Source organism: Hyaena hyaena, unplaced genomic scaffold (genome assembly GCF_003009895.1).
Source record: "Hyaena hyaena isolate Hyena2069 unplaced genomic scaffold, ASM300989v1 scaffold_147, whole genome shotgun sequence".
In the NCBI taxonomy this organism is placed as follows: Eukaryota; Metazoa; Chordata; class Mammalia; order Carnivora; family Hyaenidae; genus Hyaena; species Hyaena hyaena.
In genome coordinates, this window is record NW_024080779.1 from 1,426,130 (window position 1) to 1,453,199 (window position 27,070).

Below are 27,070 nucleotides of genomic sequence, written 5' to 3' on the forward strand. Positions count from 1 at the left end.
TCTGAATTCACCAAGTTTATTCTAACGTTATGTTAGTAGATTCCACTAATTTGCCCATTTTGATGGACATTTTACTTGATCCACTAGCAGACACATCTCTATCAATATATCAGTATTATTTCCTAATTGAGCTGCCTTCTCATGACTTCATTAGCCATATTCCAGTTAATGAAGTCTCAAGTGCCATCTATACATAATTTGAGGCTACATGTGAAAAGACATCATCACAAAAGAATTTGTCAGATAACTTTTTTGTATTCTGGGTGATGTTCATCCAGAATCTTGCATTTTGTTTGGGGAACCATAAAGACCTAGTTAAATTGGAGGGAGTCCAGGGAGATAAGCAGGAATGTAATTGAGGGAATGAATCAGATTTTGAAGGAAAAATAAAATGAGTTAAATATGCATAGCTTAGCATAAGCAAAGTTTACAAGGCAGGCTTGGCAATATGTTTTAATGCTGGCACCTCTCCAGCAAATACCTCTATTTAGCATCTCACTAAAATAACATGTTGAAAAACAGGAAAATGGAAATTTGTAATAATGAGGAAATTAATCAATGAACATTTCAGACAGAAAACTTCAGCTACACGCTGTGCCCACATAATGCCAAAACAACTGGTAGGAATGGGAAGAATTCAATCAAGTAAGATATTTGGCGTCGCAAAACATTCTTTCACATCATAGTTGTTATAATTGCTTTAGTAATAAAAATCAGTTTAATCGAATTCAAACAAAAATTTTGTATTTCTTCAAATTAATTAAATCCACAAATAAACAAAAATTTTAACTTGTATTGACTGAAATTATGGGCAAAGTGTCTGGGAGATATAAAGATGATTCAGACCTACATCCTGACATAACACAAGGAGATGCATAGCTTGATTGCAAGATGGGAAATACAACTTACTCTGTCCTTCCTACGCAACGGTCACTTACCAGTTCATACCTCTTAGGAGACGCCCTCAGTGACCCAAAGAGCAGGCAGAAAGGTTGATGGCAGCCAGTAGTGTTCTACCATCAGCCATCAAAATCACAATTCTCAATTTTTGGGCTCCAACATGTTTGAGTAACCTGTACATGTGTAAAACACTCCTGTGAGAATACCAAGAGTTTTGTTCCCACTCCTCACCCACCACCATCCTACTTTCTTTTTTGGTATGGACATAATAATCTTATAAGCAAGTGGATATAGTGATTAAAATGGTTTATGGAATGAGAGTAGTACCTGTTGCTAGCACCAACTGAACCCCATCCCTCTGTCTCCCTTCCGGGAAAGCACATCCAAATGAAACTCGGTGAGAATGACACTGTCAGAGGCATCACCTTGAATCCACCCTCGTCTGTCATTTTTTAAATACATTATTTGTGAATTTTAGTCCTCTATTGTAGTAATGAGTGATGGCAAAACATTGGTATGTTTGGATCCTGTAGCTGAGAACTGCTGAACTTGAGCAAAACATGGGTGAAATATGAGAATTGTCTGGTCTCTGGTCTTAACGAATGCTGTGGTAACAGTGCTGTCTTTTCCCACTGGCTCAGGTGGGGGCTATGTACCTGGTCAGTCCCCAAGTGCAGAAGCTGGAACTCTTCTCCACCACCTCAGTGGGTGTCCACGGGTCCCCTTTGTTCCTAAAGTTGTGCTGGGGGAGAGGAGCTAGAGAGTATGGGGGAACTGTCTCACCAAATAGCCAGACATTATTGGTTAGATGATGCTGTTAATAATTGGTACTTTTTCTTCAGTCTTTATTTGAAATACAGTTTGGGGTGGAGGGGCAAAAACGTTCCCTGACTTCCCCAGTTCTCCATTCTTTGTTTTTATCCTGTAGGATTTTTTTTTTTGTTTTTTACTTTTTGCTTTTTATTACTCTTAATATAGCTTGCCCTCATTATTTAACATATGGTAGCATGAAAAATATTTTTCTTTGAGCTTTAGACACAGTCATAATGTTTTCTTGATTTGTGCTCCGAACAGAGCTCCATTTTCATAAATAACATTAGAATAATTTTCATCCATTGCTTTTTGAACAAATACTCGGTGACCATTTGTAATAGTCTAATAATAAGAAAAAAGCTCTGAAAATAAAAACTTTGTAAAATTCTAGAATATCTGTTATTAGCTAATTTATTAAATGATTCACTGTCAATTAATTCATAACCCTCCATTACCTACTTGCAAATAAATAATGAACTTGGGGACTGAAAATAATTGAAATACCTACATCTGACTTTAGTTTGAGGATAAAGTAAATATGAACTTTTAAGGATCATTACTTTTTTATATTTTCTTTTTGATATACTTCACTGCCTAATAATGGAAGCCACAGCATCATTGTCAGCATAAGATAAAACAGGGCAATTATCTATTTCTTGTTTCCTGGTACATAATGGATAATAGAGTTTCCTTCAAGACCACAGTGAAAAAGGCTTTGGCCAACCGTTCATTTTAATTGTTAATTAATACCATATATTAATATTTAGAACTTGACATTTGAAATTCCAAACCATACTATAGAGTAGAGCTCTTTTACCATTCTATTTGGAAAAATGAATGGTAACCAGTGTTGTGACTTCACTTTTGTTTTCTTTTCTAACATTGCCAGACAACTCTAAACATATAAGCAGAGATGTAGCCATCCTGTATTTTCACAACCAAGAAAATGAGGTAGTTTGAACATATACTTCAATAATTTAAACCAAACAGCATTTAGCCACAGACCTTCCTTTTTTTTCTTGATTGTAAAGTCCTAGTTTGTTAGACTTAATCCATGTTAGGGAGTTGATTGAGTTAACAAACCAGCCTCTTATTGGCAGGAATATTGACTATTATTTATTCGTAAGTCTGGCTAATTGCACTATGAAAAGCCAACGTCGCACAGCACAGCTGGATCCCCCTATAACAGATAGGGAGAAATGGGTCGGTGGAGGGCTGCCTTGTGGATATTTGACCCAATATTTTCCTTGTAGAACACATAGGACAGGGAAAGAGATTAACGAAACGTAGAAAATGGGAAGTTTAAACTTCCTGGAGGTAAACCAGCACATCCTTTGAAGATAAGCATCGGTTTATGGAGAGACCGAAGAGTAAATGCGAGTTTCAGTGCAAACATGTCACGGAATTATAGGTGTGTCAGTGTTGACCTTTATTTCCAGTGGTTGTAACAGAGATCCACCTAACTGATAAAAATTCATAGAGCATACTCTCTTACTTGCTGTCTCGGGAAGAGAACCAGGCAAAGTTTTCAAAGGATATACTTAACAATAATGCAGTAACCTAGAAGCAGATTGAAACCATGTAAACTGGAAAACATTACTGACTGTTGGCTTCCCCCGATCTTCCGTGACTCTTCTCCTTCAGTCATGTGCTTTAATTGCCAATTCTCTTCTCTGTTTCTCTCTCCTTCTACCTCTTTCTCCTGTTGTCTGTGTCTCACCCATACACATGCCCATACGTACACACGGGTATCTATTAGACATTAGCTATTTAATAGACTTTATTTCTATTCTCAATCTAATGGTTTATCTGACTAATGAATCTGCTTGTGTTAAAGGCTGTCGGGACATTAATATTAAAGCAGCATTATTTGAGCCAGAAAAGTGGTAAGGTATAGTTGTTGACTCAGTTTTCTTCTGAAAACCAATTTTCTTACCTCCATATTCTTTGAGCCTCTAATAATAATTATACGGTTGAGAACAGAAATGTCCACAGCCAGGTACACTTAAGACTAATTTGGTGATCACTGAGCACTATCAAGGTAATGGATATTAGCCATAACATGCCAATTTAGAAACCACCTCCTCCCAGGTTGTGAAAGCGCCTCGTGGCAAGTAAAGTACTATAAAGTAGTAATATACATTTCGAATTAGTCATAATAGTTAATATTAATAATAAACCTCTCCTCTTTCTTTTAAACCATTTTCCTTTTATTCTCTCTCCTGCCTAGGAGGGAGACGAGCTCAGAAAAGCAACCCAAGGAACCATAGGCTTCTAATTGGCCTCAAGAGACTTGACATAAGTAGTTATGGCAATAACCCCTGGTGCCCTGATGTTCTGAGCTCATGTAGAGTACCAAGGCCTTCCTAAGCATTAATTAATATTAACTTCTAAGAGTTCAGAGAGGTGGTTAAATACTAATACAGGCCCATAATCCTTCATCAAAAGTCTTTGGGGTCCTTTTGTTCCAAAATTTCAAATTTTTCTAATTTTACACAGATAATGCCATGCATACATTGGATATTATGTAACATCCAGATGGGATGTAGGCCAGCACCCTTTAATAAAACTTACCAATATTTTATTAGCTAAAAGTGAATGAAAATTCTCTAAATAAAATAAAGTCCATAAACATCTTCATATCTGTCTACATCAGGCTTCACTACCAAATAAATTAGGGGAAAAGAGTCAGTTTTCAGGAATTTTTCGATTCCAGAGTTGTAGACAAGGTATTGTCCAGCTGTCTTCTGTTTGGCCAATGAAGTAATGAAACACAGACTTAAGGCCAGGAAGTGCAGACATGTTTTCTGACTCCCTGTGACCCTTTTCTACAGCTCTGAGAATATATGTGCTCCTTCTGGCCACCTACACTGCATACTAACTTTGGGGAAAAAATTGTCCTAGTATTGGTACAGAAAGTTTGATAAGTTAAGTACACAGATCTGGGGAAAGCTAAGCATGTGTCTACTTTGGTCACATTTTTCAGGAAAAAAAAGATCCATTTGGCATGACTACATTAATGACAGTATTTATTTTTAACACTTACAGAAAATTATTTTCCATGTACAGTCAGTTCTGCTACAGCACTTGTTTTGAAAACATTAATTTGTTCACAGGCTACTGGTATCTTTGAGAACAATTTGAACATAAGACAAATTTCATGTCTGCATATGTGCGATTCCATCTGTTAGAAATACTCAGGGAAGGCAGAAAACTGCATCCGGCAGAATGAACCATGTAGGAATATACAGAACACACGCATCTGCCAGCCATCTTCGTTCACCCGTTGTTAGGAGCCTTGCCCGTCCACAGCTGGGATAGAGCTTTCTGTGGGACTCAGACAACCCTCCTCCCATCACTCCACAGTGATTCCTGAGTTGCAACCCATCGGACGTCCACTTTCACAAACAGACTTTAGGTCTCGGGCCCCAAACTCCTCTTCCCCACGAGCCCTCTTCCAATGTATGATCTTGTGTGTAGTGCCTTGAATGTTAGAAATGTAAACATCGCCTTATAGCCGAATTGACTGTGTCGATGAAACATAGGGGGCAAAACATCCTAATGAACTCTTTGATAAGCCCCACACAGTGTTTCTGAGAAGAGATATTCTAATTTCTGGTGAGGAGTTTCTCTAACAAAAAAAGAAAAATCTGTACAGACCACTTTCTTTTCCCATGTACCATTGGGAGACAAGGGCAATGTCATTTCTGAAGGCTTATGCTTCTGTTAACAGTTCTGCCACGCCTAAAATGCCTTGCATATACAGTTTGGAGGAATTTTCCTCCCCAAGAGATTTTCTTACCAAATTATTTTAGGACCTCAAACCTGAAACTGGATCCTGCCCAAATATATTATGTGAATTAGACCTTTCCATCTGAAATCTTAATTTACTTTCGGAAAGCAGTAGAAGTATGTCTGGGTGTCCACATTTGCATAATCACTACCCCGCCCCCCCCCGCCTTTGCTTCTCTCTCGGGCTATGAAATGTATGGTTGCCAGATACATCTGGAAGTGAGTGCATGTGACTCTTCACCCCTTGGAACTAGTGTTCTAGAGCTCCTGACACTGAACCCTAATGTATTTTTCATTAGTGTTTAATGTTGGGAAATCCCATTTCATGGAGCCCAAGGATTAAATTGCTTCATTTGGGAGGGAACAAGTGCATTCCCCATCTTTTTCCTGAGGTGAAAAAAAAGAATGAAGCTGAGATCATTTGCATTTCATAAGGGCTTAAGGTCTGGATGTATTCTACTCAATGCAGTAATCCAATATTGTGAAAGCTTTTAAAGACAATATTAACAAGTAGGGAAACCTCTGCATATTTAAAATGTGGAAACAAAAATAACACAATAAAATAGATCTAAACCAACACACATACACATATATAATTGAAATAAATATATATAAGGTAGCTCTACCTGCAGCAGAAATGGTATAATATGTTCTAATAATACCACGATTGTACTTTTCAATGAGGTAGAATTTTTTTAATCATTTTTCATAGTAAGGAAGTCACACAGATTTTGAGGAAATCCAGCAAGCAATAAATCCAGATGAGAATGTGTGATTCTTTCTTTTGAACAGCTGTACTGAATAGAGACTTTCCATCTTTTGAACAACTGTACCAAGACAAACACTTACTGATTAAGCTAATAGATGTCACATGTCCTTTGGTGGTATTCTGGACCCAACACCTAAAATCGATTCCTTTTCTTCTTCTGACTCTGGATTCCCACCCTGTTTCCCTTCCTTGCATTATTAAGTTCATGGATTTAGATGACAAATCTGTGGAGTGTCTCTGCTGCTCTTTCCATGTCTTGGAGGGGCATGATTTTAAGTACCTTCTTGGCGGGGGGTATTCTTGTCCTTCCTTATGGCTGTGGGAGAGATTTCACTGAGACCTCCAAAGGGGAAACCTATTGCTTAGTGAACTATCAAATAGATACCCAGTGTCCACATCAGAATGAAAGAGCCCAGGGGACACTGAAGGTGGTTCTCTAGGTCCCACTGGGGAAATGAAATAAAAGTTCTTGGGTATCTTACTCTGTACCTAGCACCATGCTCATGTGACATGCAACAAAAGTAGATGACGGTCTTGCTCCAAAAAATATGCAGTCTATTTTGGTAGATAAGACAAAAACATGGGAAAACAAGAGAATACTGTAATACTGCAAGCTCAGGGACAAAGCTATGATAAGAATAGTAGACGTTAAAGTCAAAGAAGAGAGTCATACTTATTTTCTGAAATAGCATATGGGAAGAATACTGGGCTGGGAATCATCAGACATAGGCAGGCAAATTCATGCAAGTTGAGTGACTTTGAACAAGTCACTTCACCTTTCTGAGCCCTGGGTTCCTCATCTGTAAAATGGGGAAGGGAGGAGGGAGAGCTGAACTAGGTGATCCATGTGGTGATTTCCAGTCTGAAATCCTTCTACTACATTCAGTAAACAGTCCGTGACACACTATGTCCAAGCACATTTGACATGAATTAAATTTAATTGCTAGGAGAAAGGATTCTTATCTCCACTTTGCAAATGAGAAGTTCATGTTTCTAAACGGCAGAGGCAGAATTCAAACCCAGGTTTGCCATACTCCCGGATCCTGTACTCTGCGCTATGCTGTGCTGCATACCATTACACCAAACTGCCTTCCTTTCCATGCTGAAGGAGATAGGGTCTAAGAAGGGAAGCAGACATATAAACAAGTAGCCACAATGTAAAGTGGTATGTTGCAAGTGGAAAAATCCAGAAGATGGGGAGGACTCTGTGTTTCTAAATCTTAAGGAGGTGAAGAGAGCTCGTATCATAGACATCCACAGGATAGTGCGTGGAGCACTGGTCCGAGAGTCCGGAGATGGGGGTTCTAGGTTGGGCCATGCCAAGTGCCCCTGGACAAGCAGTTCTCGAGATGTCAATTTTCTCATCTGCAAATTGAAAGGGTTTCCAAGGTCTTTTGGGTTCTAGCATTCAGTGCTTCTTTGAGTCCCAAAGATGGAAAGCATGCTTCTAGTTAATGGTTGTGAGTATGAGCCCAAAGGTTTAAAAAAATTAATGAGATGTTAAGTGCTTGTGATGATATTTTTAGTGGATACGGGATTTGGGCTGGACCTGGAATAATGGGGTTGATTTCAAAAATTCATGAAGCATTTTAGTTCCTTTTAAATATACAAGGGTAGCTGACTATCTAAAGGAATATTTTGTATAAAATGAATGATCACTACTCCCCTCCCTATCTATCTTTTGTACAAGTCCCTTTTTCATACAGCAAGGATATTTAAAGGGAGAGCCATCTATAGTAGAAACCACAGCCGAATTTGTCATGCTCTTGGGGCACCAGTATCATTTTAAAATATGAAAACCACGCCAGTGTCTTCAAACTTCAAGTTTGAGGTAGAAGGATGGAAAGAAGTTATTTTTCTCCCTGTGATCAGCCACTGCAAAGTGAGTCTCAGCACAAACCAGCTGAGCCCTTTGCTAGGCATGGAAAGCCTCTGGCATTTTTCTGCTTTTCAACTCTCAGTCATTTGGGAGGTGGGACAAAGCCATGCTGTCTACAAAGTTTATCCAGAACGTGCTGGTGTTACAAGAGATCACTTGACATCTATTATGTTTCTCCTGTGGAAGAGAGGTGGCTATCAGCTACAATAGTGATTCCTTTTCAAAGGGGTTTAATTGGGGCATTTCTCATGGGCCAAATCCTAACTCGCTGTCTATACATGTGCCTGCCAGGAAAACAGTGGAAAAATACCAAACAACAGCAACAACAGAAGTCTGAGGACTCCTGTCCCAGGCTGCCCCCGCTACAAACAGGCAGCAAAAAAATGGTTTCCCTTCTGCCTAAGCTGCTGCTAATATGGCAGAGCTCCTAGAAAGGTGTGGCAGGTGGGGGAGGGGGCGGACTGAGCTCTGCAAGGCTGTGGAAATCTATATAATAGCCTGAACAAACTCTTTTTAGCCTGCCTTTTCCAAGCAGCCCTGTTTCTTGGTTGGGGGCTGGCAGAGAGGTGCATTTCATGCAGTTGAGTTACACACTCAAGAGCTGTTCCTCTGAAGCACGGATTTGCTCCTGTGTAGGCAGGCTAGCATCCTTTCCCGAGGTAAGCCAGAAGGTGGCCTGATACTTTTATTTGAAGTGTCGGATGATTTTTTTCTTGCAACAAATTTGTGCCTTTCACTGGTATTTTCCAAAGTGAGACTTTTGCAACTGATGGAAATCGGCTCACTTCTGTTCTGTAACTTAGTGTCTTGTTGATGATTTATTTGTTCGGTAGCAGAAACTATGACAAATTGTGTGAGGCAGCCTCATTTACTTTTTAGCTGCTATAGCCCTGAAGAATTTACATGCAAATACAACTGTGAATGTTTCACATTTCAGAACCGTGCTGCACGTGTTTTTGTAAGTTAAGTGACATTTTTACAGATAGACTGAACTTAAAACTCTGCCCCCACCCTACAGGTTATATTATTCTGAAATCTTAAGTCTGACAAGCTGTGCTTCCCTGACTGCCAAGTGGGAGAGTAAGTCTCTATTTTGTGTTCTTCTCTTTTCTCTTCTTTAGACATGCAGAGCAGCCCACACAACCAGTTCACCTTCAGACCCCTCCCGCCGCCACCGCCGCCTCCGCATGCGTGCACGTGTGCCAGGAAACCAGCCCCTGCGGCCGACTCTCTGCAGAGGAGATCAATGACTACCCGAAGCCAGCCCAGCCCAGCTGCTCCAGCACCCCCAACCAGCACACAGGATTCTGTTCATCTGCATAACAGCTGGGTCTTGAATAGCAACATACCATTGGAGACCAGGTACTTGAGCTATTATTGATCCCAGTAACTTAAACATTGTCAGAGTATGATTCCGCGGAGTGCAAAACTCCTGTCGCCATAGACATCTGCAGCAACACACAGATGCACGCCCAGAGGCGTGGGCCACAGAGGCAGACCCCTCTGTAAGCAGAGACGTTCACACAGGCACACATATCTGGATTCAGGCACACTCACAGACACGGACCAGAGCAGGTTCACGTGGAAAGATGAAACCACAGATGCATAAACACGCCACAGGCAACCGCCCACAAAAACCTATGAAACGAAGCAATTATCTAGACTAACATCGCATCCTCAAAGTCAAGCAGTCGTCCCTTGTTGCAAGAAATTGCAACATTACGGGAAAATCCAAACACAGTTGGGAGAACAGTGATACTTTGGATTTTATTGTAAGATTCTTTCAAAGAGTAAGTTGACTTCAAAGTTTTTAAGAAAGGATTTTTAAACAAGGAATTTTAAAACAACGTTTTTAAAAAGGACCTTCATAAACTAGAGGTCCGTGTGTCCTTGTAAGAACTCGATCCTGCCTTTAGTGGGAAGTTTAGTCTTTTGGCCAAAAAGTTTGTCTCTGTTTTTCCAGCACTTCGTATATTTAGGTTTTCAGATTCATTCCTCAAATCTTTGTCATGGGATTAAATCTCTACTCCTCCCCCATTGTAGATAATAGACGTTAGCACTAGATGCAATTAAATGCGAAATTACTCATCTTAAAAAAATCACAGCTTTCTATTAACGTAGAAAAACATTACATAATAAAATATCTTATTTTGTTAATCTTTTTTTAAATACTTTTATTTATTTCTAGGAGAGAGAGAGAGAGAGACACACAGCGTGAGCAAGGGAGGGTCAGAGAGAGAGGGAGATACAGACTCTGAAACAGGCTCCAGGCTCTGAACTGGCAGTCAGCACAGAGCCCGACGCGGGGCTCGAACCCACGAACCGCGAGATCATGACCTAAGCGAAAGTCGGACGCTTAACCGACTAAGCCACCCAGGCACCCCAATTTTGTTAATCTTTTAAATTCAAGGACTACCCCTTGCCTTCTATACACCTTATTTAGATCTACTACTGAAGCTTTTTCTAAGCACATTTGTATGTAAACAGTGGGTATAATATATCACTCGATAAGCAATGTGTGGTGTCAACTCTGATCAATTTCTATCCCAATATCTGGGAATTAGAATGGAAAGGGGAGGACTAATAAACCCACATTATAAGACTGCTTATTTTTTTCTTAGCATATTAAGTTATATGCCAGCCATGGCATCAGTGAATATGTCATCACCAACAAACTGAGAGCATTATGGCTCAAATCCAGGAAATTCTATATCATCCATCACTACTAGATTAAATAGATTCATAAACTGATATTTCTGTTATGTCCCAAGAGAAAATATAGCAGTCAACTCTGATGGTGATGATCACCCAATTAGAACTGTACTAGTGACAGTGTTTGTGTATCATTTTTTTTTTTTAATTGAAAGAGGGTGGTGAATGAAGTGAGAGAAGCAGATAACAATGGATATCTTCAAGGAGTTTTGGGGGTTTTTTTTGTTTGTTTGTTTGTTTGTTTGTTTGTTTTGCTAATGTTGGTGATTTACTCACTCTTCTTTAAAAATGTACTCATTCTTTTAATTCCTTTGCAGGCCTTACTGATAGAGAGCTAAGGAAACAGTGGGGCAATCTGGTTATCTAGCAATCGTGACAAGCAAAACACACTTCCTTCCCTCTAAGAAGCCAAATAACAGGAAATCTGGAAGGAGGGTGGGGAATGGGCTCAGGCAAATGGAGAGAGAAAACTATTCTTATTTGAAATGTACATCTAGGCATGTTTGTACAAACTGCACCCACGGACCTTCTGTATCTATGCAAGGAGTGTATTAATTGGTCTCAGCTTCTTAAGACGCAGAGAAGAACATAAGTTTTAATGTGAGATTGTGCAGAAAGTACCTTTTTAGTACATTTGGGAATATATTCAGTATCACAAAGACGAATTTTCTACAAACCTAGAAACCCTATCAGCCTGATGAGCTAGGGTTTTCCAAATATATCCTTTCAAATGTTTATTTCACATGCAGTCAGTAAAGGGTAATTCTGTGGGCACACTGGCACTTAGTCATGAGCTGCGTAACATAACCTCTCTTAGCCTCAGCTTCCTCATCTGTGAAAATGAATGTAAAGATGCCTGTCTCAATGCGTGTGGAAGATCAAGCTGGTATGGCAGAATAGTGCTTGTACACTGCAAAGCATTACACAATTCAAAGGTAATACGGCTGTCCTTACTAAGTGGTCACCTGCCTCTGCTTAAATAGCTCCAAAATAGGTAATTGATTCATTCCTCAGGCATTCCTTTCCATCTCCAGCAACTCCTGGAAGATTCTTGTTGAACCAAAATCTCCCACCTCTTAACATTTCTCCCAGATCTAGTTCTGCGATCTCCCAGAATAAATAAAATCCCTCTATACACCTGACGGCCCTTAACTGTTCCTGATTCTGTTCTTCTTTGGCACAAATGTTTCCCCAGCCCCTTCCACCATTTCCTCACATCAGCCGGTTTCAAATCCTCCATCCTAGCCTCGTTAGAGCACAGTTCTAAACCACTGACCACACTCCCCTTGAAGTGTCATGGCCAAGGCTGAATGTAGCAGGGGGTTTTATTAGGCTCCTTCGTGGCAAGATGCATAGTTCATTCATATTCAGGTCGCCTTAAATACTTGAGAACATCTTTTCAACATAAAGTTGTTCCCCCTTATTGGTGGTTTCGCTTTCTGCAGTTTCAGTTACCCGCAGTCAACCATGGTCTGGAAACCGATGTTTCAGTAGTGGCTTCACACACTATCACAATGCCTACATCATTCACGTCACTTCATCCTGTCACGAAGGCATTTTATCATGTCCCATCAGCACAAGAAGAAGCGTGAGTACAAGTATAGTAAGATATTTTGGGAGAAAGACCACATTCACATAACTTCTTATAATGTATTGCTTTATTCTATTTTATTATTAGTTATTGTCGTTAATCTCTCACCATGCCTAATTTATAAATGAAACTTTATCATAGGTATGTATAGGAAAAAACCTAGTATATAAAGGGTTTAGTACTATTTGTGGTTTGAGGCATCCACTGAGGATTTTGGAATGTATCCCCTCAGCGTGGCCACAAGGGTGGGTAGCAGAGCTGATGTACCTTAGATGGGCTCTCAGCCATCACCTTGATTGACTCTTTCAGAGATTTGTCCTATGACCAACAATCAGTTGTCTCCTTTGTTCTAAATACCTCTGTTAATGCAGTTTATGCCAATGTCAGCTTTTTCTGTGGCTACGTAACACTATTGATACACATTGAGAACACTTAGTAACTAAACTCTTAAAACTTCTTAACAAGTTCTGAGGCTAAGCCACTTTACTTTTATTCTAAAATTACATGGAGCTATTTTGTTTGTGTGTTTGGGATGGGGGGTGGTGCAGGTGGAAATATGTTTAGAGCCTTGATTTGACTTCATTTGATTTCACCTTGTTAGCCTGTGGAGATGTCATTGAAATCTAATTCTGCCATATGAGGTATTTTCATTGTATTGCTCCCATTAACTGTGTCATCTGTAGTTTTGTTAGGTATGCTTTCCTCATTTCTATGTAGGTCACTAATAGGGCAAGATCAAGGTCAGAGCTCTGCGGCATGCCACTGGAATCCTTCCTGTGGGTTGACACTTGTCCATCAGGCAACATTGTTTTACTAGCATCCAACCCACATTTCTCCATCCTGTTCACAGGCATATCATGAGAGACCTTGTCAAATGCCTTGCTGATTCCACATACAGTATGCCTACATTTTACTGATCTGCCAATCCAATAACTATGTCAAAAATAGAAATGAAATGAGATTTGTCTAACATGGCTTGTTCTTAGAGAATTTGTGCTGCCTTCTCATGGTTACTGTCTTTTTACAAACTGCTTACAAATCATCCTTGTAATACCATGTTCTAGAATTGTGCACTCAGTCAACATGATATCCGTTGGTCTACTTTAAAGATCACATGTGCTTCCTGTTCCTTTTAAAAACCAAAGCCAATGCTTGCTGCCTCCTGTCTTCTGACACCTATCACCCACACCACAGTCCTGAAACTGTAGCAGCTATGACTAGGCAATAAAATCTACGAAACTTGTCAACACTTCCGGGATAGAAGTTTAGTTCATTCAGAACAGTTGAGTGCCTTCTTAGGAACACATTGACTATCGTAGGCTTCAGTTTATGGTTTATTGATGTTCACTTTACCCTTTTAGGTCTATGATCATTATTTTCCACAAGGAAAACCAGTCATTGAGAAGGCCTTCCTGATCTCGGCCATGCAATAGCATTGCGTGTGTTATATATCTATCCCATCCATCATCTTCTTGCTCTAAGTATATATATAAAAACAACCCAACCATCTGTCACCTTTAGTAGTTTTTTCAAGCTTCAGGCCCATTTGGTATATGAACTTTCTTGGCATTCTTTTCTTTTCTAAATTTTTTTAAAAAATTAAAATTAAATTTCTTTTTTTTTTTTAATTAACGTCCGAGTTAGTTAGCATATGGTGCAACAATGACTTCAGGAGCAGATTCCTTAATGCCCCTTACTCATCCCCCTTCCCACAAGCCCTCCAGTAACCCTCTGTTTGTTCTCCATATTTAAGAGTCTCTTATGTTTTTGTTCCCCTCCCTGTTTTTATATTATTTTTGCTTCCCTTCCCTTATGTTCATCTGTTCTGTGTCTTAGAGTCCTCATATCAGTGAAGTCATATGATATTTGTTTTTCTGTGACTGACTAATTTCACTTAGCATAATACCTCTATTTCCATCCATGTAGTTGCAAATGGCAAGATTTCATTCTTTTTGATTGCCGAGTAATACTCCATTGTAGATATATACCACATCTTCTTTATCCATTCATCCATTGATGGACATTTGGGCTCTTTCCATACTTTGGCTATTGTCGATAGTGCTGTTAATAAACACTGGGGTGCATGTGCCCCTTCGGAACAGCACACCTGTATCCCTTGGATAAATACCTACTAGTGCAATTGCTGGGTTGTAGAGTAGTTCTATTTTTAATTTTTTGAGGAAACTCCATACTATTTTCCAGAGTGGCTGCACCAGTTTGCATTCCCACCAGCAGTGCAAAAGAGATGCTCTTTCTCCACCTCCTCGCCAACTTCTGCTTATATTTATTTATCTTTGCTTTCCATCTCTCTTTCTTTTTTTGATAAATGTTCTTTAGAAATCTAAACTGAATGGAGAGCACCCAGTACAGGCATACTGGTTTCAATAAGCAACAAACCTTTCCAACTCTTTTTTTCTTAATTTTTTAATGTTTTATTTATTTCTGAGAGAGACAGCGTGAGCAGGGGAGGGTCAGAGAGAGAGGGAGACAGAATCTGAAGCAGGCTCCAGGCTCTGAGCTAGCTGTCAGCACAGAGCCCGATGCGGGGCTCAAACCCACGAACCACGAGATCATGACCTGATCCGAAGTTGGATGCTTAACCGACTGAGCCACCCAGGCGCCCCTCCAACTCTTGTAAAAATATTTTTAATGTTTATTTATTTTTGAGAGAGAGAAAGGGAGAGAGAGAGGGAGAGAGAGAGGAGGAGGGGCAGAGTGTGAGGGAGACACAGAATCTGAAGTGGGATCCAGGCTCTGAGCTGTCAGCACAGAGCCCGACATGGGGGTTGAACTCACCAACCCTGTGAAATCATGACGCAAGCTAAAGTCAGACCCTTAACTGACTGGGCCACCCAGGCACCCCAGGCCTTTCCAACTCTTAATCCATCTCCTTTTTTTGAAATGTCTCAGGGTATGGAATCATACTGACTTAACTTTGACGAACAGCTTTCCTAAAGCCTAGGGTTTTGCTTTCTTGAATGGTTCCCATCACCTTGACTCACCAGTTTCTCTTTTCTAGTCAGTGAGATAATCAAATATCCTTCATTTCTCTACCTTCTAGGAGGTGGAGTTTTCAACAAGGGAGGTGAGGGACCTGTCATGTATCTGCCTTGATTAAATGATGCATCTAGCAGATGTCTTTGGAGTTGAAATCACTCATATTCATTGCACCTTACTCTTAGGGCACTTTTGTGGTGTGTGTTGGCAATGACCATCCATTTCCTCGAACTGGGCCTATTGCGGGCTCCCTGATCCACCAGCTATTACCTGTATGAACTTAGGCATAATTTGTAACATTGCCATGCCTCAGTTTCCTCACCTGGAAAGTAAGGATGATAGTAGCACCTATTCATAAGGCCGTTGTAAGGATTAAAGGAGCTAATATCTGCAATGTATTTCAAGCAGCCAGGCACACAGTGAGCACTTAATAAATGTTAGAAGGATAATGCCAATAGTTATACACAAGAAACAACTCTACTTTTGTGCCTGTTTTTGTCTTCATCTAATTAAAGATGTTTCGACCCTTCTGTTCATGCTTTCCCCAGGTAAACACAATAACCCTTCACTTTCTCTCTCAGCATGCTTTCAAATAGACCATGAAAGTATGAAAGACCATACTCTTTCACCATGGGATTAGTCCAGTCAGGCTGCTGTAAGAAAGTTGCCACAGACTGGGTTCTTAAAACAGTAGGGATTTATTTCTCGTAGTTCTGGAGGCTGGCAACTCTAAGATTAAGGCACTGGCAAATCTGGCATCTGGTGAGAGCCCACTTCCTATTTCATAGACTGCCATCTTCTCACTGTCTCCTCAACATGGCAGAAAAGGCACGAGAGCTCTCTAGGGTTGTCCATTCATAAGATCCCATTCATGAGAGCTCCACCCTCATGACCCTATCACCTCCTTAGGGCTCCACCTCTGAATACCAACACGCTGGAAATTATGTTTCAATATATGAATTTTGGGAGGATCCATTCAGTTTCTAGCAACCACCGAATTCCAATCATTAGAACCATTCCCTCCCCCTTGGGTTTTGATGGCACATGTGTATGAGGCTTTGTAAGACTGCCCTGTGATAAATCTTCAGAACAGCTTTTAGATTCTCCCTGCCTTCTGTCATTCATAGAAATAATTCCCCCACTACCCAGTACATTCAGGCTTATGTCCTGCCCTGAGCCCTCCCTTACTCAGAGATCAGCCTTTCCAGCTCCTCCCCTAAGCCTTTTCTTGGATTATCTTTTTTTGCGGCAGAGCGAGAGATGCATCTTTCACAACCTGGAAAGATGGGCATATTGCCAGAGATGGAGATGGAGAGTCTGGGTGATGTGTGCTCAAACAGCACTTAATATGATCATGAATTGGGACACATTACTTAACTTCCATGGGCCTCAATTCCCAATCTGACAGATCCTCCCCTGTGTTGTTGTTCTGAGAACAACATCTTATTTGATGATCTATGTAAAATGTCTCCTCAGAGCTGGGCACATGGAAAGTATACAGTTAACATTATTTTTAATATAAGAACCTGGCACTGACATGTTGGCAAAGAAGAATTCAGAGTCACTAACAGTTCAGAGAGCCACATTAGCTTTAATCTGCTCTAGAATCATCTAACATTCACATATACCTCTCAGTCTGTGGATTATAAGCATGCCCTGCACAGCAAGGCATTCAGCAAACATTTACTGATTATTCATCATGCACTACAGCTACTGTGAGGAATAAGAGCCCACGTACTCCAGAAACTTAGAGTACTAGTAATAATGATAGATAAATACATGGCATCACTACCTGCTTGACACCGTTCTGGGTCTTCATAAATCAGTTGCTCTAATCCTTACAATAGCTTACAATCCTTACAGTAATGTTGTAGATGCTATTAGTGTCTCCAACTGAGTGGTGAGACAACTGAGGTAAGGACAGGTTAAAGAACTTTGATGTTTTTTTTAAGGTTTTTATTTATTTTTGAGAGAGAGACAGAGTTCTAGCCAGTGAGGGGCAGAGAGAGGGGGAGACACAGAATCTGAAGCAGGCTCCAGATTCTGAGCTGTCGGCACAGAGCCTGACAAAGGCCTCGAACCCATGAGCCGTGAGATCATGACCTGAGCTGAAGCTGGACGCTCAACCAACCGAGCCCCCCCAGGTGCCCATAAAGAACTTGGAAAAATCCCACAGGTGAGAAGGAGCAGATCCAGGTCAGACATTGAGCCTCAGCTGTAACAGGGCCAGAGTCTTTGTGTTCAACTAGTTTCTGTAGTAAAGAAGGCAAAGTGAGGGGCACCTGGGTGGCACAGTCGGCTCAGTGTCTGACTTCAGCTCAGGTCATGATCTCACGGTTCATGAGTTTAAGCCTCACTTCTGGCTCTGTGCTGACAGCTCAGAGCCTGGAGCCTGCTTCAGATTTTATGTCTCTCTCTCTCTTTGCCCCTCTCCCATTTGCGCTCTCTCTCTGTCTCTTTCTCTCTCTCTCTCAAAAATAAATAAACTTCAAAAAAATTGAAAAAGAAGGCAAAGTGAAATAAATGACAGTATCATAAGTACTTTATTAAATTTAAGTAGTTCCAAGGTATGAACACTTGGAGGTGGTAGATCTAACCGAAAGGAAGTGTGGAGGGAGGGAAATGGGAAAGTAGAAATTTTCCTGAGAAAATGACCTAAAAGTAATTTACTACTACTAATACATATAACTGATAATAAAACCATGGGCCAGCATCTGGTGTAAAATGGAGGAAAAGTCTACGCAAAGTCATGCATCATGACCAGTTATCCAATTCAGTAATATTGAGTATTAGTCTTTCTATTCTTCCTCTCCCTCTTCCTCCATTTGCCATTTATTTATCTATCTAATTATGTATTTATTAAAAAGTATAATATTATTTCCCCAAACTGCTCTAACAGTTAGGTTTTCTAAAAGTGTTTATTTATTTATTTTGAGAGACAAAGGGAGGGGAGAGTGGGAAAGGGCCAGAGAAAGAGGGAGAGCGAGAATCCCAAGCAGACTCGGCACTGTCAGTGCAGAGACCAGTGTGGGGCTCGATCTCATGAAAGGTGAGATCATGACCTGAGCCGAGATCAAGAGGCAGATGCTTAATTGACTGAGCCACCAAGGCACCACGCCATGTGCCATTTAAACCTTCTTTACTAGGTTGTCTGGTCTACAAGCAAATATATTCCTTTTCATACTAAGAAGAGTTCATCATTCTTGAACCAAAAGTCCATAATATTTTATTAATTTTTTTAATATTTATTTATCTTTGACAGAGAGAGAGAGTTGGGGAAGGGCAGAGAGGGGGGTGGGGAGACATAGAGTCTGAAGCAGGCTCCAGGCTCTGAACTGTCAGCACACAGCCCGATGTGGGGCTCGAACCCACAAACTGTAAGATTATGACCTGAGCTGAAGTTGGTCGCTTAACTGACTGAGCCATCCAGGCATCCCAGAAGTCCATAACTTTTAAGCTATGATCCAGAAATCAAAATTTCATTCCGAAATTCCTGCCATTTTCTCTTTCCTTATCCAGAGACTCATCCTTGGATACCCTTCAGTTTGAAGATCCTTTTATTCTGATTCTTTTCCCAAAAGTCTTTTTTTTCCCTGCCTGTGAGATAAGCCTCGATCCCAAAGCTATTTCACACTCTTAGTGGTACAATGTTGTACCTTCTTAATAAAAGTTGGAAGAGTGGTTGAGAGTTTTGACTGTAGAAAACAGCAGATGTGGGTTTCAGTTTCAACTTGTTCCTTATTAGCTGTCTGTACTTGGGCAAATTATTGAACCTTTCTGAACCTTAGTTTCCTGACCTTGAAAGTGGGTTAATAACACTCATTATCATAATGTTGTTACAAGGGTTATTTTAGATCTCACATGTGATTTGCACACTCATTTTAGTTTCCTCCTCTATTTCTGTTCTTCCTCTGTGTTATATTCCTCCTTTCTCCATTCCATTGTCACTGGCTTTTGCTCCATGCTAGCTTCTCAGAATCTGGACTTACCACTTTTCTTTCTATATTAGTCTCTCTATTCTGTCCGCACACTTTGTATGTGAGTAGATTGCTCTGCCTTTAACACAAGGCTAAATAGAGTAGTACTCATTTCTATCAGAAACTCAGACATCGCCCATTCCCTGCAGAGAACTGGGACAGTTCTCTTAGCTTTCTTGACCTCTTTATCCGGATTTACTTTGAAATGGAATTACAGCCATTTTTAGTTTGCCTTATTTGCTTTCTTTGCTGTCCCTCAATTCAAACTCCTATCTCAAAGTTTACTTGATACTCTTACCCATGGGGAATTTTCGGCCAAGTGTTGGCTCTAGACCTTCACTTTGACAAACCTTCAGTGATGATGATGGACATTAACCATGATCTAGTCACCAAAATGAGTCTTAAAGATTTTGCTGTGATACTTAATACTCTTGAGAACTTGGATTTGATAGTATCATAACCACTTCAACTCACAAAGACAAATCAGAGTTGTATGGAGGAGTCATGGCTGGCCAGAAGAGAGGGTAGCAACTATATTCATTGATTTTTTAGCATATTCTGACAGATGGCTGTAGTTTGGTATGAGGCTAACTGCCCTTGCTGGCGTTAGGCAAATGTGACATTTAAGTAGAGTCAACAGGGGTTATTTTTACAAAAGAAGAGCTGTGGCCATTGGCGGAGGAGGTGTTGGCAACGAATAGAACAAGAAATGAAATCTATATGACCCATGCTTGTTACGAGACTTCTAGAGCTAGTGTCTATCTTGGGGAAATAAGAAGAAATGTTCATTAGTAGCAATGACAGTGATTTAAATGTCTATGGAATAATACTCTTTGAATATTAACCCGTAAATGTAAGTTCCCCGGTGGCAGTTATATTTCTTTGTTATATAGTACTGCTAAAATATACCTAACATTTATAAGTAGTTTTTTTTCTTTAGAACATTTGCACTGGAAAAATAGATTTAGAGACATAATTTTTTCTTTCAATAATGACTAGAGGAAAAAAAGGCTCAGAATGTACATATTCAGTGCTTAGATCCAACAATATCTCATGCTTTAATCCTTTAACAGCACTGGGGTTAGCAAAATCTATCTTCAGCCACAGATTTAAAGATTCTTTTTAAGACAGGAAAAGACTTCGTAGAACTAATCTATGACCTATAAATCCTGTTTACTACAGGTGAACAGGAATCAACCAAGCTTTTCAGCCTACACCAAATGATGGATGTGGAATATGTTAAATTTACATGAAGGAGAATTCTGTAGACTTAAAAATGTATTTTACATATTGAGAGTAAAAATAGATCTCTAATAGTCTATTGTGCTTAGGCAGGGAAGAGCAATATTTTGGAGATTATCATGATACAGTCTCTAGTCACTTTGGTGGTGGTGGTATTTTTAAAAATGGTTTTGATTTGACTATTTTCAGCTTCACTTTCAAAGTATAAACCATAGGCAAACATAATGTGTTTCATTTTATAAGAAAGGGAAATTTCACCATAGGTGAGATGAAATCTGGTCTTAATATGGAGGAGATTTTTTTAGCAATGCAAATGTGAATCTAAACAGATGTTTTAGAGAATTTTAAAAAATGAGTTGATTGGTGAAATATGTGAGTGTAGCAAAGCAAAATTAAATTTTAGAGGAACCTCTGTACCAAGCTTTTTGCCTCCTCTCTGTCATATATACTTACCTATCCTGAGTTGTATATTTAAAATAGAAATATCTGGGTTTGATCAAGAAAGAAACTAGTTCTTAAGAACCTCATTGACTACAAAGTTACTTACCCAGTTAATCATAATAAATATTTTCATGCCATGTCAAATTAATAGACACTTGTCTGTTATATTTTACTGAAAGTATGAAATGTTATTTGAAGTAACAAAGAATGATTTTCCTGTCAACCGTTCTCCTTATTTTCTACAGAGGTGTGTGTGTGGGAGAGAAAGAGTATCAAAGACATTCTACTAAACATCTCCCTTTGGGAGAATCCAGCTGGTTCTTTATTAATTCCACAACACAAAAATGTTTGTAGCTTTAAAAGCAAAAGATACGATCAGGTTAAGTCTTGAGGTCTTTGAAATGTCTCTGCAAGAATATTGTGAAAGTGTGGTATCGGCTATTCCATTTAAAGAACAGGAAAGCTCAAAAAGAATTGCCCCCTTTGGCGAACAGATAAGCAAATAAACAGTAACATCTGCTTCTCCATTCTGTTCATCTTTTTTGGTGTGATATCTGAGGATATAAGCATGTGTATAATGTGAATCGTTTAAATGAAAAACAGTTCAACATAAATACTATGATAAGTTAATTCTAGCATAAATAAGTTTTAACCAATTTTGACAAATATTTGTTGAGTGCCCACATTGGACCAGCCAGTGTTCTATCTAGTTGCTGGAGCTACAGCAGGAAACAAAACAGACAAAATCCCTGCCTTTATGGAGCTTACATTCTAGTAGGGAGATCTCCTTTATCCTAAAATGTAATTAGATTGAGGCTAATAATATCCCAGGACTTGTGGTCTAGTAGATGAAATGTGGGAGAAGGGGAGAGAAGCCAGAAATACTTCTTAGAAGTCTTTTTTTTACCTGCCTTCACTTTCCCACAGCACCTTTTATGGAATTTTCCCTTATCTGTGGGCTCATAGCCTCCCGTGCGTATGTCTATGAAGACCTTATTCCATTGTGTATTTGCACTTTAAATATTTTATTTACTTGTCTTTATTCCCTGCTGCAACTTGAGTGAAGGACTATGTCTTCTTTTTCTACTTTGATTCCTCAGTGCTTAGCTCATAATGTTAAACGGAATTTTTGTAAGGTATATGGACAGACAGAGTAACTGAGTGGGGAATTACAGATGGAGCAGATTTCTGAAATCAGAAATAGTAGTTGGTAGAAGCAGGCAGTGAGTTTTGTTTGGGAAATATTGAAACGTTTATGTGGGGCATCCATATTGGAAAAGCTCAGTATTCAATAAATTGTTGAAAATAAGGATCTGGGTCCCAAGAGAGGAAGAAGGGGAGAAAAAGTTTTCCTCCTACCACTTAACAAATGCTTACTATGTGCCAAACATTGCATCGAGCCATTATCACATTTATGCCAACTTTCATGTTTCAAAACTGAGGCTTAGAGAAGTTGAGCAATCTGCTACAAGGCCACCAGTTAGTATGCAATGGAGCTAGTACCACTGCATGTCTGATTCCAGAGCACACGATACACAGGAATTACGGAGAATTTCATAGGTAGACATAATAATTGAATTTCCATGAATGAAGGAGGAAATACTGAAAAACCCAGACAGAAGTGCAGGAAGACCATAAACCAAACCATGAGAACACTTAACATCTTAGGTCCATGAAGGAAAACAAACCAGCTTAGGTGACTGAGGGGTAATAATAACAGAAGAGAAGAAACAACAAAAAATTTCAAGGAGGTCGTGATTGTGGTTTTCACATGCTTCAGAGGAGTCAACTAGAGTGTGGATGAGAAGAGACCTTTCATTCTGTCAACTACAGACTTCTTGATTTTGAAGCAGCCGATGTCAGAGTGATAAGAGTGAAGCTAGACTGCAGTGGGTTTGAGGAATTGGTAAATGGTAAGAAAGTGGATAAACGGAAGGTAGACTACTATTCTGAAATGGAAGAGTAGATTGAGAAGAAGCTGAATTAAGGCAAAACTTCCATATGAATTGGAAGGAGGATAAAACAGTGGTGGGGGTGTGGGGGGTGGGGGGGTACTATATTCGATGTAGGGACTACACAGTAGTTCCCAGGCTGGTGATGCGATTAACAGAGAGAAACCAACAGACCAAGTTAAAGATCAAGTTTCCTTGATGGTGAAGAATCTGGCAACTTGCAGGAATGATCACATAATGCTGAAGAAAACAGCACGATCCCACACAGTGGTACAGGCTTCCCAGGCTGCTAGGTTTCAACAAGGGCACACAGCCGATGATGTCACCACCTTTGGGGAATCATGAATTCCTTAGGTGTAAGAAGTTTGCTTTCTATGTTCTTATGCTGGAGGGTGGCATTATAGCCTTGCACCCTTATTGAAAGTTGGCTCAAATATAAGTCATATTTCAATGGATAAGCAACTATCATTGGCCAACCCAAGATTATAATTTAGACTTCCTATCTCCATCTGGCATACACAAAACACTAGTCAGTCCCCTGTTACTGATAAAGGTACTTACTAGTGACATATGTACACACAGGGCTTTCATTGATATTATAAAAACTAACTTACGATTATTTCCAATGCAACTATCAAAATATCAAGTATAGCATAAAAACACCGATATCATTGATTCTTTCCTTATGTGGCATAATATGAGCCTCCTAAGTAAATTGACTTTCTTCTGGAAGAAAACATTCATAGTCTGCTATTTCCCCTACCTTTTGACTAAAATAATTGTTTTCTTAATCTCTAACAGTCTTATTCTTTGAAAATTTTTTTATTTACTGAAAAAAAAGATACATGAATAGTATCTTTAACTTAGATAATTTTATGGTAACATGGCTGTTTGCTTTTTATTAGACACACCGGCAACTAAATATTTTTGTCATCTTCAAAAGACTCAGATTTTAGATAATATGTCTTGTGTCCATGTGCATGCCTGTCTGTGTGTCCATGTGAGCATATGTGCATATTTAAATGTGAATGTATAACTTTTTGTTCAAAGGCCCTTCACTGGTTATTTTATTTTAAACTCTAAACAACCCTGGGAAGGTAGACATAACAGATATTATGCCCAATTTAAACATAAGGACACTAGGGGCGCCTGGGTGGCTTAGTCGGTTAAGCGTCCGACTTTCGCTTAGGTCATGATCTCGCGGTTCGTGGGTTCGAGCCCCGCGTCGGGCTCTGTGCTGACTGCCAGCTCAGATCCTGGAGTCTGTTTCAGTCTGTGACTCCCTCTCTCTCTGACCCTCCCCTGCTCATGCTGTCTCTCTCTCTCCTAGAAATAAATTTAAAAAAAAAAATTTAAAAAAAATAATAAATAAACATAAGGACACTAGGTTGTGGGAAATTTTACCAATGTGTCCATGTGGCAGTTTAGAACAAGAGTTGGAGCTAGAATTCAAGTCTCCATGTAACCAATCTGGTATTCTTTGCACTGGAACAATATTTCTCTGGCATATAAAGAACCCAAGTTATCTTTTTTTGTCTTTTAGTGAATATTTATAGTTCGGTTAAGTTCCCCTGCCTGGAGATGTAATCTAGGTTTTATTCTATTTATATTAAAATCTTGATGAGCCTAAATGCCCAGAAAAGAGGGGGCTCTGGTTAATTGGATTTGGTGGATAGCTTAAGGTTAAATAGAACTTTTAAAAAATTGCCATTCTTGTTGAAAATCACTCTTAAATATGAATCTATTTTCTGTTTTAATCCAAATGATCATAATTTAATCTATTATAATTGAAAATCTTACGGTAAGCCAGGGTTGCCATTTTGAACATGATTTTTTCATTGTACAGCCCTTTAGATATAGAAAATATTATAAAATAAACAAAATGTATAGTGATCCCAGGATATTCTTTGAAAATTCGGGGTGCCTCTTGTGAGTAGTTGAAAAAGCACTGGAATTAGAATTGGAAATCTTGATCCAAGTGTAATTCTGCCACTTAAATAGCTGTGTGACCTTGAGAGTGTCTCTTTCTTCCTTTCCAACCTCATTTTCCTCAACAATCTGAGGAAGGAGTGAAGCTAGATGATATTTGACGTCCTTTCTGCCTATACTTTCTCTATCATTCTGTGGCTTGCCTTCTTGCCATTTGCTCCTTCGCTGAAAGAATCCTGCTCAGCTTAGCTTTCCAGTTAGTTGGATTCTAATTAATTGCAGGATTACTGACTCTAGGTGGGATCCCCTAACAAGTCAGATAAATGCAGCCATGATAAGTCAAGCCATGATTCCTTCAAAATCTCCAGTAGCCAAGGGGAAATGAGGAAGACCCTACACATCCCTGTCTGTCCAGGGGTGTTGATAAAGGCACACGAGGGTAGTTAAGAAACTGATCTTAGTCCAGTGCAAGACTAGTCTGTGAACACGTTCTATCTGATACTCACAGGTGCTCAATCAAAGTTTGTGAAATGAACGAATTTAAGAACAAAACCCTCCATAGAGACAGGATTCAAGAGGCAACACCTTATAAAGACGTCCACCTTGCCTTTGCATATTGCGAAGCTGCAGATGGTTTAGTATTTTCTTTCAATTTGTCATTCTCTGTCTCATTAAGAAATAAATATAACTTTATCTTGTTTCTTATTCGAAGATAAACGTACAACCTGGATTGGGTTTAAAGTTCCAACCAGCCATTTCTATACTGCATCCTGTGAGTCCATAATGGTATTTTTTCTGAGCATTGACAATGAGACAAAGAAAACGTAAGTTTAGGTTTAATATTATATTTGCCAAATAGAGATGTATATTGAGAAGCCAGAGAAGTGCATGAAATCATTATATTCTTGACGTTGGCCTGACCTTGTTTATCTCCTTGTGCTCTCCCTGAATAATTAAAGCAAGCCAATGGGTTTCTTCTTTGCTCTCTTGAATCCACACTGCAGGGAACCAAGGAGAGAACATTTCCCTGAAAGGAAGACCTGGTTTCTACGAATTCTCCTGTGCTCAAGTGGGATTATAGTTTTTGAGCTTTAGAGCATGGCACAAAGCTGAATTTGACTGATTTTTAGGTGGCCTAACCTGAAGGGAGTTAATGTTGTTTTAATTGCTGTGATTATGGGATGTTCTGCATGTTTTAGTCAGTATTTCAGGTTTTGGATTTATGCCTCATAAGAGGTCATGAGAAGTACACTTTGAACAGCAATTTAAAAAATTGAAAGTAGAGGGGCGCCTGGGTGGCTTAGTCGGTTAAGCGTCCGACTTTCGCTTAGGTCATGATCTCGCGGTTCGTGGGTTCGAGCCCCGCGTCGGGCTCTGTGCTGACTGCCAGCTCAGAGCCTGGAGCCTTTTTCAGAGTCTGTGACTCCCTCTCTCTCTGACCTTCCCCTGCTCACGCTGTCTCTCTCTCTCTCTTTCCTAGAAAAAAAGAAAAAAACACATTAAAAAATTTTTAAAAAAATAAATAAAAAATTGAAAGTAGAAAATGTTTTCTAGTCTCCATACTTTACAAAGATTTCCTTGCTTGGTCAGCAAGGGTAAATGTTTGAGGTAATTATAGGCGAGTTGTACGTGTTCTGTGGCTCTAGGGTTAGGGTATTTGTTTGGATAATAGACCAATCCCAAGCGCAAATAGCCTCAAAGGAAGAACAGCTGTGAGCTTGGGAGGAAGACAAGATCATGAGTGCCTGGCAAGAAAATCTTTTTCTGGTAGTCTTTAAAGAGTGACAGATTCCCTCCCAGAGGGATGCTGAATACTTCAAAACGGCATGCTCCAATCAGAGGGATAGTTTTAGACCAGCAATTCTCAACCTCACCACAATTGGCATTTTGGGCTGGATAATCCGTTGTCGTGGGGCCTGTCCCATGCATAATAGGGTGTTTAGCAGCATCCCCAGCCTCCAACCCACTAGATGCCAGTAGCTCCCTCCCCCTGGTTGTGACAACCAAACACATCTCCAAACAATGCCAAATGCCCCCTGTGGGCCAATTCATCCCCAATTGAGAAAGCCTCTTTGA

At 39.7% G+C, this 27,070-nt stretch overlaps 1 protein-coding gene across 3 annotated transcripts in view; it reads left to right on the plus strand.

The window, feature by feature from the left end:
* Positions 1-27,070, plus strand: part of TENM1 (teneurin transmembrane protein 1) — a 560,608-nt gene that overhangs the window by 201,165 nt on the left and 332,373 nt on the right. For all 3 annotated transcript variants that reach the window (XM_039238819.1, XM_039238821.1, XM_039238820.1), the window contains exon 4: positions 9,275-9,515. In XM_039238819.1, coding sequence (XP_039094750.1) covers positions 9,275-9,515 — 241 coding nt within the window. The remainder of the gene's footprint in view (positions 1-9,274; positions 9,516-27,070) is intronic.